The sequence below is a fragment of the Penicillium manginii genome (genome assembly GCF_028828005.1).
Source record: "Penicillium manginii strain IBT 31320 chromosome Unknown utg000004l:1.0-7231830.0:1.0-7236170.0, whole genome shotgun sequence".
NCBI classification, from domain to species: Eukaryota; Fungi; Ascomycota; class Eurotiomycetes; order Eurotiales; family Aspergillaceae; genus Penicillium; species Penicillium manginii.
In genome coordinates, this window is record NW_026643105.1 from 5,992,302 (window position 1) to 6,005,504 (window position 13,203).

Here is a 13,203-nt window from a genome sequence, read left to right on the forward strand (position 1 = left end):
CCCAATAGAGCGTGTCGTATCTTGTCACACAGCCGGAAAGTATCGCTGGACTTTCTGCGCATCGAACAGAAGGTATGCCGGTGGCCGCTATGCAATCACTCTCTCCCGCATTCACCCATCCCCTGAACGAACATATTGCACAAGCACAAGCACAAGCACAAGCACATGCGATCAAGATTACTGATATCTGCCCAGCAGCCATTTCTGAGGCCGGTCCCGATCAGCTTCTTCGGCTATGAGCACTTCACACCAGTCGGCCTTGCCACTGTCCGCTCATGACTCTCCAGTATCTCAATCGGCATCTTCACCCGCTCAAAGGAATGCGCGCAGCAATTTCCCCGATATGCTAGGCTCACCACCAGTCCCACCCCCGAGGGTCTCATCTACGCACCACAGCCGTCGCAGCCCCAATGGTTCATCGGGAGAAAAAGGCTCTCGCCAAGGTAAGAGCCGCGGTGATCGTAAAGAAAATCGCGATCGATCGCGTGATGACCGCAACGGCAAAAGCCGGTCCCGTCGCCCGGATCCTCTTGAAGAGACAACACGGGACTCGGGCAGGTCGAGAGCAGCCCCCGTTTCCGCCCCAGAGATGGAACTTGACACAGAGAACGCACATGGGACACCTGTTGTGAAGGAGTCGAGTGCAGTCATCAACTCAATACAGGTCAGCGACCCGATCGTGGACCAGGAGAGAGAGCAGGTGCGACAAGTGAGCGCGTCCCCGACAGCTCCGCCTGGAGATGTCGCTTCAAGCTATCCTAATGAATCCGTTGAGGATGGAACTCGAACTGGGCACCGCAGTCGCCACGACTACAGCAACAACGGTAACACTGTTAAACGCAAAGAGACGACTTTCGGCCATTATATTCTAGGTCAAACCCTCGGCGAGGGCGAATTTGGAAAGGTCAAGCTGGGATGGAAGAGAGACGGGAGCATTCAAGTCGCAATCAAGCTCATACGTCGGGATACTCTTGGAACGAATCCGAGTCGGCTGCCAAAAATCTACCGAGAAATTTCGATTCTGCGCGAGCTCGCCCACCCTAATATTGTTCGCCTCCACGAGATGGTGGAAACTGACCGTCATATCGGTATTATTATGGAGTATGCATCTGGGGGTGAACTTTTCGACTACATCCTGAACAACCGCTACCTTAAAGATAACTCCGCGCGTCGGTTATTCGCGCAACTCGTTTCTGGCGTTGGCTATCTGCATAAGAAGGGAATCGTGCACAGAGATCTCAAGTTGGAGAACTTGCTATTGGATCGGAATCGGAATATCATTATTACTGATTTCGGCTTCGCCAACACTTTCGATCCGCTTGATCCATTGGAGGAGGAGATTGAATACAATCTAACCAATAAAGAATACGTCAAGCGGAAACGGCTGGACAAACTCGGTCCCACCGGAGTTCGACGCGGTGACCTCATGCAAACAAGCTGTGGTAGCCCTTGTTACGCTGCCCCGGAGTTGGTCGTGAGTGACTCGCTATATACTGGGCGCAAGGTGGACGTGTGGAGTTGCGGTGTCATCCTGGTATGTTCTTTAAGCAGTACTTGGTCTTACTTGTTTTTGGCGTTATTTGAAATTAACAGTTTCTACCTCTACAGTATGCGATGTTGGCTGGCTATCTTCCCTTCGATGACGACCCAGCAAATCCCGATGGAGACAACATCAATCTTCTGTACAAATACATTGTCACTACACCTCTCACATTCCCCGAATATGTTACACCACACGCCCGTGATCTCCTTAGGCGCATACTTGTCCCGGATCCTCGCAAACGTGCAGATCTCTTCGAAGTGGCTCGTCACAGCTGGCTGAACGAGTACTCACACATCGTCTCTCACATAACTAGCAGCACCACCAATGTTGCAGACATCGCCAACACAACTGTCCCAGCCGAGTCTCAACCGGAAGCGCCCACTCTGGCACGCAGCGCATCGGTTCGCGAGCCACCGAAGACACACCAAAGTCCCGTGGCAGCCGTCGGTGGGCTCAACCACCACGCTGGAGACATTTCGCAAGAATCGCCAAGCGAGAAATCGAAGACATCCCGCGATGCAAAGCGCAGAACAGTTCAAGTGGAATATGTCGCTCCGCAGTCCCAGACTGTACGAGGAGAATACCCTGCAGATACCGAGTCACGCCCTCGCGGCTCTGCTCAGACGGAAGAACAGGGTCCTCCAGTACCCGAGAAATCAGCGGAGCCAGTCCCCATCAAAGCCAAGGAGAAGCCGCCTGTCAATTACGACAAGCCTTTGCCAGGACATTTCCCTCGTTCCACTTCGGACAACGTGGCTATCACTGGAACCCATACCACCACAGTTCCCTCAAACGCAAGACCGACAACAGGTGGTTCCATGGCCTCCTTCAATACTGGTCGCCTGCCTTCACGGGGCTCATATGGGCAGCCAGTGGCCCCCACAGTTACCGCAACTAACACCGAGGGTCGTCTAGCACAGCCAAAGAGCCGTCAATTCGCCCTTGGTCAGAATCCTGCACAGGCATCGACTACCTCCATCGGCCGCCCCAGTACTCAGCAACTTCCTTCAACCTTCAATCCTACTCCCCGGCAAGAGCCTCCCAAGGGGCATAAGCGATCGAACACTGTTTCTAGCCTTGGCGAAAAGCTTTTCGGGCGCACCGGTTCTATTCTGAGTGGCCGCAACTCACAAAATACTGCAGCTCGTTCTCGGCAGAATAAGCGTTATCCTCCCACCAGCATGAAAGAGACCCTTCCCCGAGAAGATTCTCGCGTTTCCATGGATTCTCGACGGTCTATGCAGTATGGCCACAATAGGAAAGCTAGTGAAGCTGGCGGTGAGGGCCGTCCTCGTCGCTTTTCTCTTCTCCCCCAATCTTTCTCCATCCGAGGCTTTGGGCGGGCTCAAACCCCCGAGGAAGCACCACAGACCCCCCGACCTGTTGACCCTCGTGGCCCCCAGCGCCCAGCCACTGGACCAGCTACTGGCCCATCCCCAACCCGACCTCGTGCGACGAGCTATGGAACACAAGATGCCATGGGAATCGTCAATGAAGGACCATCAGACGAGGTCCATGAGACTCCCCAAGAGAATGATCCACTTAGCTATGAAACTCAGATCGATCAACAATTTGCGGAGCTTGGGTCTCGGTTTGACCAAACACAGGACTCATTTGGAGCCATCTCTTCAGAACAGGTCTACCAAAACGATGACCAATACCAAGGAAACAACTACACATATTCGTCGAAGCCAAACTACTACGATGACTACAATGCCACCTACGACAGTTTCCCCCGGTCATCCATGCAAGCTGGTCGGCTCGGGCGTGGGCCCAATGTTCTGCAAAAGAACAACCGCAAATTCGCCGACGCTTACGAGTATGAGCGGGATTCTTCCCATCACTCCGGCAGTTCGGGCGCTGCCCGCAAGGTGATGGACTTTTTCCGACGTCGTGCCAAGTCTCGAGCTGGTGGTGACGACAGGTGATTACCTCCACCGATTTGGCTTCGAACAAAAAGAAGAAAAATTGTCTTTATCCGATCTCGCCGAGAGCAGTCGTTGCAACCAAATGGCACCAACAGTCCATGCCTCAGACTGTTCGAATCCTGCAAGGCAAACTCCAATTCAACCCTGTTCTAATATTTCATCCTTTTTCGACTGAAAAAGAGCAGCGATGTTGTTTGGATAACCATGTGATACCCTGCTTTTCCTTCCCCAATTCTGTGCATGAAGCGAAATTTCTTCTTCATCCGCCAGGTGTTTGATTAATATCTAGCATGTTCATTTCCTTTGTTAGAATACATTTTCCTTTTCCCCTTGCTTAATGTTTCTTATCCCTATTTCCTTCTACATTTTCTTCTCTGTGATTCAACGTTTCCTTTCTCCTGTCATTATTACTCTGACTGTAAAGTGGGACCAGCACTGTGTTCTTGTTCAGAGATATCTTTTACATTTGCGACCATTGCAATAACCGTGTCTTTTTACGTTTCTACTCTCTTTTTTATACGGGAGGCTTATTGAACGATAATTGAATTCCAGTGGCCCTATTTTTCGATTTTGGCTGTATCAATCATGATTGATAGTCTCAAGTTGACTACCTAAACAAAGAGTTAATTGCTTAAAATGCGGAATCCCCAAGTGTACTGGTAGTCGTTCATACCCCTGGGTCATGAAGTTTCATCAATATAATAGTATACATGGTAACGATAGTATCATTCAGCTTGACACCAATTACTCCTGGACCCTCAAATGCTCGACCTTGACCCGATCGGCCTCCTTATTCAAACTCGCAATCTCTGCATCAGCGAAAGGAATACCCTCCGCAAGGCGTTTCTCCTCAGTGATCATCTCAATTTCACCAGGGAAATAGATCTGATCCACACCAGACATCTTCTCAGACTCAGTAACCCGCTTATAAAGATAATCCATCCTTTCCTTAAACTCGTCCATAGTCATGAACAAATCCGGTCTAATAGCAACAAGGAAATGGCCCACATCCGCAGGTTTAGACGGATCATAGGGATTCGTAACATGGCCAGCGAAAGCAGCCCCAGAAAACACACCAGAGAAAACATCCATCATAATAGACAATGCAGACCCCTTTGGTCCACCCATAGGCAACATAACCCCCTCCAGCGCCTTAGCCGGATCATCAGTGCGGTCACCATTCTTATCAAGAGCCCAATCCGTAGGGATCTTCTCACCCCTCCTCAAAGCCTTGTAAATCTTGCCCCGCGCCGCAATAGACGGCGCCATATCAAGAATAAACGGCCGCGCAGCATTTCCAGAAGGCGCACCGCATGCAATCGGCGACACGCCCATCATCTTCTCCTTGCCACCCCAGACAGGAAGCGCGGGCGAGGAGTTTGTGAAAACGAGCGACATCATCCCGGCGTCCAGGGCCTGCTTGACGAGCCACGCGGACATCCCGAAGTGATTAGAGTGTTTGATGGAGACCATGCCCATGCCGAAATCTTTTGCCATTTCAATGGCTCGCGCCATGCCTTGGTGGGCCGCGACGAATCCAAACCCGTTGTGTCCGTCGATCTGGGCGACGACGGGCGTTACTTGGCGGAGAGTGGGTGTTGCGCTGGCGTTTAAAGCTTCTTGACGGATTCGCTCCATGTAGCTGGGGATTCGATTGCTTCCATGTGTGTCGACGCCTCGGAGGTCTGCGCTCACGAGGCATTTCGCGACGATGGCGGCGCTTTCTTGCGGGGTGCCATTGCCGATGAGGATTTGCTCAACGAAGGATTGCAAGTCCTTGTGGTTGATTAGGTGCATTTGTTGTTGGTTTTCGTTTGCCATTGTAGATTTTTTTTTTCTTGTATAAGTGCTTGCTTGTGGCACCTTTTGACTTGTTGAGGTTGATTCTCTTGTTCGATATGGAGATGTTGAGCCGCTTTAAGTACGCGGGGGACAAGTTGGGGAAGCGGATGGCTCCCGCTCCAATGGGGGGGACTCCGCATGGTCAACGCAGTTGGAGTGGAGATTGTCTAGGGCGGTTCTACTAAAGCATAAACGCTGTAAATTTAATAAAGGATTGACTATTGTGATATATGTTCATATTTATTTGCTGTAGCTGAGTTTACACGCGCTTAATTATTGTTGAATACATCCCACATGAGGCTGTCAAAGTCCGGAGCTCCAGCAAAATCCATGAAACCCTCAGGTAATGAATCATTGAGCCAGGTTGAACTATCCAGAGTCAAATCATAGTCCTCTCCAAGTGAAGTCATTGACGGCGCAATACCAATGGCCGAATTGACCTGCTCTGGGAATTCTTCGGCTACTATGTTTCCTTGTTGCGCTTGCATCGAGTTCTGTATCTGAGTCCTCGTAGCCCGCGGAGACTTATCAAGGCTACGAACTTTAATTAAGCGCTGGATAGTAGCACCTGAAAGCTCGTGGATGCAATCTCTGGCTCGCTTGGCTTCAGTCCAGTACTCCCCGATACTGCTGAGGATGTTCAAGCTGATACCCGTGTCAGCCACCACATCGTCAATATGGATCTGTGATGTAATGTGGGGCAATCTCCATATACTATGAAGCATAATGAGCGTACTCAGGAAGATGGAGTGCACAATAAGTCTGCTATATAGCAGCGCTTCTTGTCGGTATAATTCCCCGAACCCACGGAGAAGCTCGATTGCATGCTGAAAACATCTTGTGAGTATGTCATCTGAGGGCTCTGGAGTACCTGGACTTGGCCGCAAGATCAGGATCATCATCTCGTGATATTTTGTTTCGCAGATCTTGGCGATGGGTTCCATTCCCGTTGCCCGTGGGATATCAAGTAGCCATGACTGGAGACTGTCGATCATTTCCCTCTGCCACTGATGGATATCAGCAACGGGAGGGTATGCATATTTTGGTGGATCTCGGCAAATGCTGTGCATGACATATTTGATCTCGGAATTGATCCGTGCTAGCTTGAAAAGATGAATGGAGTATGTGATGTGGGATGGCGGGGCGTGGTCAGGCCTTTCTTCAACAGCTGACTCGGCAAGAAATTCATCAGCGACGTCTGATGGTAGCTATCCATAAATTAGCATACGGTCCCTTTTACCATCATGGTTGAACCACTTACTCGAAGCTCGCATGCCTCATCTCGAACTCCAATCGGTCTTCCCATCATTGTTCCCAATGTTCGATCAAAAGTGTAGACTACCCAAAAGATCCGAGTCCTCATTTCTTGCTCCAGGAAAGATATTGGGAAGTTTGAAGACACCCGTACATCGCGTTGGAGCCCCAGGTCGATCAGAGCGCCCAGGCATTGGTAATTGAGGCTCCAAATATTGATTCCACAGGAAGGATTGTGGAGAGCGTAGATCATTAGAAGGAGAGAGCCCTGCAGCCCTTCCAAGGACCCATCAGCACATGCTCCCTCGAAGTGTTTGGTAGCCGCGGTGTAATAGCCCTCTGCAGGCAAGCGAAGTCTGAAGCGCCGAGATAAGTCAGAGGCAGCTATCGCCAGCACCATGTATACATGAAAAGCAGTAGACGGATCGTGATCCGTATCGTTGTACATTTTTTCTAGCTTCTGCATGTGAGATGGCTCGTGTAGGAATGGGTAGGTGAGATGAACGGAAGAGAAATATTTGGACGACAATTCGATAGCGTCTTCTTTCCTGGTTGGAAGAGGAGCAGGGCTGTTGAATAGCTCCGTAGATAAAGAGATCGGGTCATTTGAGGTGCTAGTCGTTCCTGTTGGTCCCATTCGTCGACCGGCACTAGAGAAGACGAGATTTGCGAGGAAGTAGCCACTGGAAGGTCCGATATATCTTGCATCGCCACCGGAAGATAGAGACACTAATCCAATCTCATGGGCTTGTCTTGATGTGTGGGAAGCTCGGTTGTCTTCCAAATGTCGCTCAGGCCGAGGCTCTTCATTTTGAGTCTGTGATGTAGTAATAGAGCGGGCGAAGGTATGATCCTCTTCAAGTGGAGGTTCAGAATGCGCAAGGTCCAAGGACTCGGGTGGTCCCGCTTCTATACTTCTACCCTGCTCACGCACCAATGATTCGAGCCATTGAACGCGTTTTTGCAAGCTGGCAATGTAACTACCTCCCCAGTTATTACAAATCCAGTACCTGCAGAGGAGATAACTCACGTGCGGTTGACCTCTTGCTTCCCGTCGTTTATGCAAGTCACATTTGCCTTTTTACATGAGGTACATTGGGGCAGAGTCCCATCACACTTGATTTTTCGGCGTTGGCATCTTCGGCACGCAGCACGATTCCGATTGCGGCGTGGGGTCTCCATTTTTCGAATTATGAGTGCTTGGAGCGATGAGAAGAGGAAGTCCCGTTGCCGAAAGAAATGTGCGGGGAGCTTCCGTCGGTTGCCGCCACAGCATCTGCGGGTTGCCCCCGCCGAGCGGATGTCATCCGTCCCAATCGCCTCGCTGCACCATAAAATGCCCATCCACGCCAGCTTCAATTCGATCAAATAACTTGAAATTTATTGCTTGGCTCAGATTCCATTTCGAAAATGACGATCTGCCATATCGGTTCGTGAGAATATTTCCCAAAATTGGGCGCTTATTAACTTTCCCAATAGTCCTGTTTAAATTCGGGGCAGATGCCTCGTCAGCTGTACGAGAGGAGTTCCTTACGCAAATCAAAACACTCAAATCATTGCCTTGCGTCAAGAGCCAAAGACTTATCGTGGGAGGCCCTTCTATTACTGAGCCTATCGAGAAGAGCAAGGGTTTCCAGTATGCCTTAGTGAGCTACCATGAAGACCGGGCAGCACTGGCTGCGTATCAAGCAAGCAGTGAGCATGAAAGGTAACACGCATTTCGATTCTGAATTAAATGATGCATACTATATCATGAACGCAGCTAACCAATCTATGAAGGGTTACGCATACATACTTTCTTCCTTACAGAGAGGATCTGGTTCGATTTGACTTCGAAGTCGATTCGTTGGACGAGCCACTCCTTGGATTTTAGATCGTTTGATTCATATAGATAATAAGAGTGACAAAATGAGATAAATTAAACTACCAAATATGCAATCAATTCGATGTCGAAGACTGGGCAAAGGGCTAGTTGTCTGTCGCCCTTACTTTTCAGGGTACGATTGAAATTCAATGTGCACCGAGCTCGTAAATTTGATATTCTGGGGACTTAAACTCAGCATCTCAGATGACTGAGGGGCCTGAGAAGTAGAAGATCCAAACCCAGCAGTAGCACTGCCACCAAAGAGACCTCCGCCAGATTGCACCGGGGCAGAACCAAAAAGAGATCTCCCTACCGGTGCATGTTGCATGGTAGCGTTCTGACCTCCGTCCATGATGTCCACCGCATATACTTTTCTTCCGACCTCCGCGGCATAATCATTGGCTTTGGTGACTGCATCACGAATGGCCTCCCTGCGAACTTTTGAGCCCAGGGCTTTCTGAGTGGCTTCGCTCAGACTCCAATCGATGGAGGAGATTTCCACATTGGAGTAAGTCAAAAGCTGACCAACGACCTCGCTGAGTTTTGTAATATCACGGAAGACGATGCTCAGAGACATGGAGGCCTGATACACCTTCTCTAAAGGTTGGCCATCCTTGTCGCGGGGGGGTGAAATTCCGCGTGCTTAGAAATGTGGAGGCGACATTGGTGACGGCCGCGTCTGCAGTTGCAGTGCCCTCCTGAGTCTTTGGAGACAATGTCTTGAAAAGACCAGTGAGTTCATTAGACCTTGAAACCACTTCCTTGGATACGATTTCTAGTTTGGGCCCCTGCGATTCCACGGAAAGTCGAAGGAGACCCTGCTCGGCCAGGCGAGTGATGGACGACTCGCCATTAACTCTGATTTTGAGGGGTTCCATGGCGAGTTAGAGATTTCAGGTATTGAGAGATTGAGAAAGAGAAAGAAGAAAATTTTATTCTTCAAGTTTGAGCTTGAGATCTTTATAAGGGCAAAATAAAGCCCCGCGCCGGGGAAGGCGATGCTAAGCGATGAGGCCGTTAGGCAGCTCCACCGCAGCACAGCCCTCCGGCAAGGCTACAGCCATATACCTACACGCCAACATTTTGCCATATATCATTCTGTATGGCCCTCCATGTTCTCAAAGGCAGGAGGAATTAGCGTGAATTGCCTGTTGACATGAGTTCACCGGTCTAGGGGTTTGGCTTGTGATCACTTGGGCAAAATTCCGATCATGCACTACTAGTACTAATTAGTAACTGTATGTTGGGCTCCATAGAGCGCGAGATAACAAGCCATGGAAGTACGTTGAGGCCACTCTCCAGGGCTGTTTCCGTGCACAGTAGCTTTCTTAGATATCGTGACTGATTCCTGGAAAAGGGCCGGGACATCATGTTCGGGCTCCGAAGATCAGTAATTGGAATAAGGTCAACCATCCATACTACTTGACACTGTGTGATTTTTATAATACATCAAGTTGCCTTGTGGCCGTGACCTCATAAGCCGGGGATCTTGAGATCATTAAGTATGGAATGTAATTGAGAAATCATCTCATCAAGGTACTACTAGTAGTACTGGATTGAATAAAGTATCAAAAACTCCACATAGTACATAGTTAGTACTAGTACCACGTCGTTTTTCGAACCCTGAAAGATGACTCGAACCCGACCAGCAGGCCCTTCTGTTCTTCAACTCCTTCAAGGTCGATTCCATATATGATTCTTGAGTATGTATTGGTTTATTCTTTCCCAATATCCAGTTTGAAAGGCAACTTTATAATCCCAAGGATGGCAAGTGACTCAAAGTTTCAGTGTGGGACCAGGTTGTTATTGCCGTAGAATGCGGATGTATTTTCCGTTTCTTTCATGCGAGCCGCGCTGATTGCCGTCTCCATTCATTTTTGACTGTCGACAAAGCGAAAAAAAGGCTGGCGACGAGTTCCAGAGAGAACGTGAGCTGCGGCCTTCAAATATGACAGGGTTCTTCATGCAATCCGAAACTTACCTTCGAACATCTAGACCCCCCTTTTCGCCCGTCGGCTCCCTCTCTCCCATTCTACCATTCCTTTTCATTCGGACCTCATCACACCAAGGTCGAAAATTACTCAGAAAGTCATCATGGTTTAAGGCTCATCTCACCCACAATCGCCCTACCTAGGATTGTGGCTTCCAAGGATAAGGGTATTGTTGGTCACTCTGACTCGATAGAGAATCCCGGTAAGGTGCTGCAGATGCCTGGTAAGACTGGTCAGGTCCTGGTTGGGCCGCAGCATTGATGCCAGGCATGGGGATGGCCTGGGTTTGGTGGGAAGGCAGAAACGAAGAAGAGATGTGGTCTCTTGATGACTGCGATGGCGAGTGCAGGTTGTCTGAATGTTCTCCTCGACTTTTACTTACGGAATATACCTCTGCAAATGGATTATCGGTTGATTCAAGTTGTTGGCTGGGAGATCCAGTGCCGCCATAACTGATCTGTGGCGCTGAGAGGGCGATGGATGGTGGGAGCGCCAGACGCGCCCCTTGTTGCATATGTCCGTCCATCACATACGACTCCATGCGTCCTGGCAACACTGGCCCGGAGACCTCGCCTAGAGATGACGAACGCGTATTTGTGTATTGTTGCCAATCTTGAGGGTGCGACGATCGACTTGACATCGATACGGCCGATGGTGTTCGAGGAAGCCTCGACGACAAAGGATGGGATGACCCGACAAACTGAGATGATGGAATCATCGTTCCAGCTCCTGGAACACTCGACGCTGAATCACCAGGCTCTTCACCTGAATGCCAACTACTTCGGTAAGGCAATATTTCCTCGCCATCTGCTGCCATTCCGGGATGGCCTGAATAGGCCAGCTGGCGTTTCAAGCGACCGACCTCGTCCTCTAGAGCCGCATTTCTTTGAAGGATCTCCTGAAATCGATCGTTGTGGGATCGCATTTCCGCGATCTGGGCTTGCAGGAGCGAAACTTGAGTCTCGAGTTGTTCGATATGCTCCTTGGTGCGTTGTCGAATGGATCGTTGGGCTTCCCGGTCATTTGCACGTTTCCGTTCCAGCTGCTCGGAGGAGAGAGCAGTGACTTTTCGGGTCCCCGAGCGAGACTCACGCCTTCTGGGTGGTGGTCCGTCGTCTTGACTGCCCATGACACGTTTCGACGTTGGGCTAGCAAAGCTAGGCTCCAGACTATTGATGGCAGCCCGAATTTTCTTGACCCCAGTCGTCTCGCACACAAAGGGCGTTCTTAGTGACCATGGATCCAATAGTGGCCACCGGAGGAAGAGAAGCCTGCATGAAGGCACAGCCTATAGACGCGAGTGCTTTACAAGATGATGTTAAGTGTGTTGACGTACCCTCGTGCGGGCGGCTCCTGTTATCACCAGACCGGGCCCGCAGTAGGGGTAATCTGAGAAGGAAGCAGATGGTCTGGACCAAATCCCGAATAGAACAACTAAACGAAAGGGACTTTGGGCTACTCCGCAATGGGGCGAAAGATGCGGGTTTGTAGCCTAGGCGGTCTCAATAGCAGCGGTCTGCAGGGGATCAAGTGCCTTAAATAAGGACTCATACCACCGCGATGGCCTTGCGTCTTTCTCCGGATCTGCATTAGCATGAGGCCAGGCCCCAAGCAAAATGCCACTGGCACATATGCTGCGAAGTCAACAACTGGATAGAGACTTGAGGGTTAATTAGCATTTGGAGGCCGCACGAACCCTGTGGGTACGTACCCAGAGGCTATGAACATAGCGTCCTTCCATCCTACGGTTCCGACGACTCCAATTTGGGGAATCGGCAGAATATGCGACTTCTATAAGGAACTAGAAGGGATTCAATGCGCTTGATGACACTACAACCTTAATTAAGAGGTGGCTTTTCCGCCTACCATCTCTTTGATACCAGGTTTCATGATATCAAACTGAATTTCAACTTTTCGTGGCTGCAAATCCCCAAACATGCCTGCTCCCAATCTTTCGGCTTCCTCGGCTTAAGCAGGGGACATAAACCAATATGGATACGGAAGAAAATAATTTTAAAATAAGAAAAGGAACGACGCAAGGCTATTCAAGACTTCACGACATACCAAAGAACTGGAGTTATACATTTTGCTCTCCGTCTCCGTGCCCTGAATCGAGTGAAGACCCCCCCTCGGCGGCGTTACCCGGGCGAAGCTCTCTTGACCTTTTTTTTTTTCGTTTTTGGCCCCCATGAGGTGCCAATGCCCAAAATTGCCTTGTTAACCGAGTCATTCCCTCGGCCGAATTCAAGTCACTATGCATCATCAATGAAAAGCCGAGATTTTTCACCACACTCTCACGCAGATCTTAAGTATTGGAGATGAAACAACAAGGCAATGATCTACACCATCAAACATCCAAAGGGGTCAAAAATTATTGACCGATCTCTAAAATGCAGTATACACTACTATGACTCCTTCAAATTTAATCAATTGTGAGCCTGAACAGATTCTTCCCGATTTGGAGCACATCTGCGAGAACTCCTCAAATATACAGCTATCTGTGAACAGCCAAGGAGGATCAGTCAAAAAGCAGCTCCAGACTAGGTACCGATATGGCGACAGCAAGGTCATAAAATTTGATGTATTATGTATTTTACGTATGATTTTCTGGTAAATAATCCATCATTCATGAGTTAGAGTTAGGCGCTGTCCAACCCACCTGGGCATCAGGTTTAAATCGAAACGAAGGCTTGTCAGGAGACCAGATAGACCTGGCAAAATCTGCACAGAAGGCCCCAGAGACTATACCAGGTGTATCCAGTGATTTTAAAAGCCTAATTC

At 49.6% G+C, this 13,203-nt stretch overlaps 6 protein-coding genes across 6 annotated transcripts; 2 read left to right on the top strand and 4 right to left on the bottom strand.

The window, feature by feature from the left end:
• Positions 1–235: 235 nt before the first annotated feature.
• Positions 236–3,471, top strand: N7533_005934 (putative serine/threonine protein kinase (Kin4); the record flags this gene model as incomplete). The annotated part of the gene is made up of 2 exons (XM_057102584.1): positions 236–1,534; positions 1,609–3,471. The coding sequence occupies 2 exons, from the start codon at positions 236–238 to the stop codon at positions 3,469–3,471; spliced, it is 3,162 nt and encodes a 1,053-aa protein (XP_056962214.1).
• A 744-nt stretch (positions 3,472–4,215) lies between these two features.
• N7533_005935 (Ldh family oxidoreductase) lies at positions 4,216–5,268 on the bottom strand (the record flags this gene model as incomplete). The annotated part of the gene is made up of 1 exon (XM_057102585.1): positions 4,216–5,268. One exon carries the CDS (start codon positions 5,266–5,268, stop codon positions 4,216–4,218), a length of 1,053 nt encoding a protein of 350 aa, XP_056962215.1.
• Positions 5,269–5,582: 314 nt separating this feature from the next.
• Positions 5,583–7,749, bottom strand: N7533_005936 (Zn(II)2Cys6 transcription factor; the record flags this gene model as incomplete). Its single annotated transcript, XM_057102586.1, has 3 exons — positions 5,583–6,521; positions 6,575–7,547; positions 7,598–7,749. The coding sequence occupies 3 exons, from the start codon at positions 7,747–7,749 to the stop codon at positions 5,583–5,585; spliced, it is 2,064 nt and encodes a 687-aa protein (XP_056962216.1).
• Positions 7,750–7,977: 228 nt separating this feature from the next.
• N7533_005937 (Dabb family protein) lies at positions 7,978–8,440 on the top strand (the record flags this gene model as incomplete). Its single annotated transcript, XM_057102587.1, has 3 exons — positions 7,978–7,996; positions 8,047–8,275; positions 8,347–8,440. The coding sequence occupies 3 exons, from the start codon at positions 7,978–7,980 to the stop codon at positions 8,438–8,440; spliced, it is 342 nt and encodes a 113-aa protein (XP_056962217.1).
• Positions 8,441–8,552: 112 nt separating this feature from the next.
• Positions 8,553–9,309, bottom strand: N7533_005938 (SIMPL domain-containing protein; the record flags this gene model as incomplete). Its single annotated transcript, XM_057102588.1, has 2 exons — positions 8,553–9,044; positions 9,103–9,309. The coding sequence occupies 2 exons, from the start codon at positions 9,307–9,309 to the stop codon at positions 8,553–8,555; spliced, it is 699 nt and encodes a 232-aa protein (XP_056962218.1).
• A 1,252-nt stretch (positions 9,310–10,561) lies between these two features.
• N7533_005939 (bZIP transcription factor) lies at positions 10,562–11,551 on the bottom strand (the record flags this gene model as incomplete). The annotated part of the gene is made up of 1 exon (XM_057102589.1): positions 10,562–11,551. The coding sequence occupies one exon, from the start codon at positions 11,549–11,551 to the stop codon at positions 10,562–10,564; it is 990 nt and encodes a 329-aa protein (XP_056962219.1).
• Positions 11,552–13,203: the final 1,652 nt, after the last annotated feature.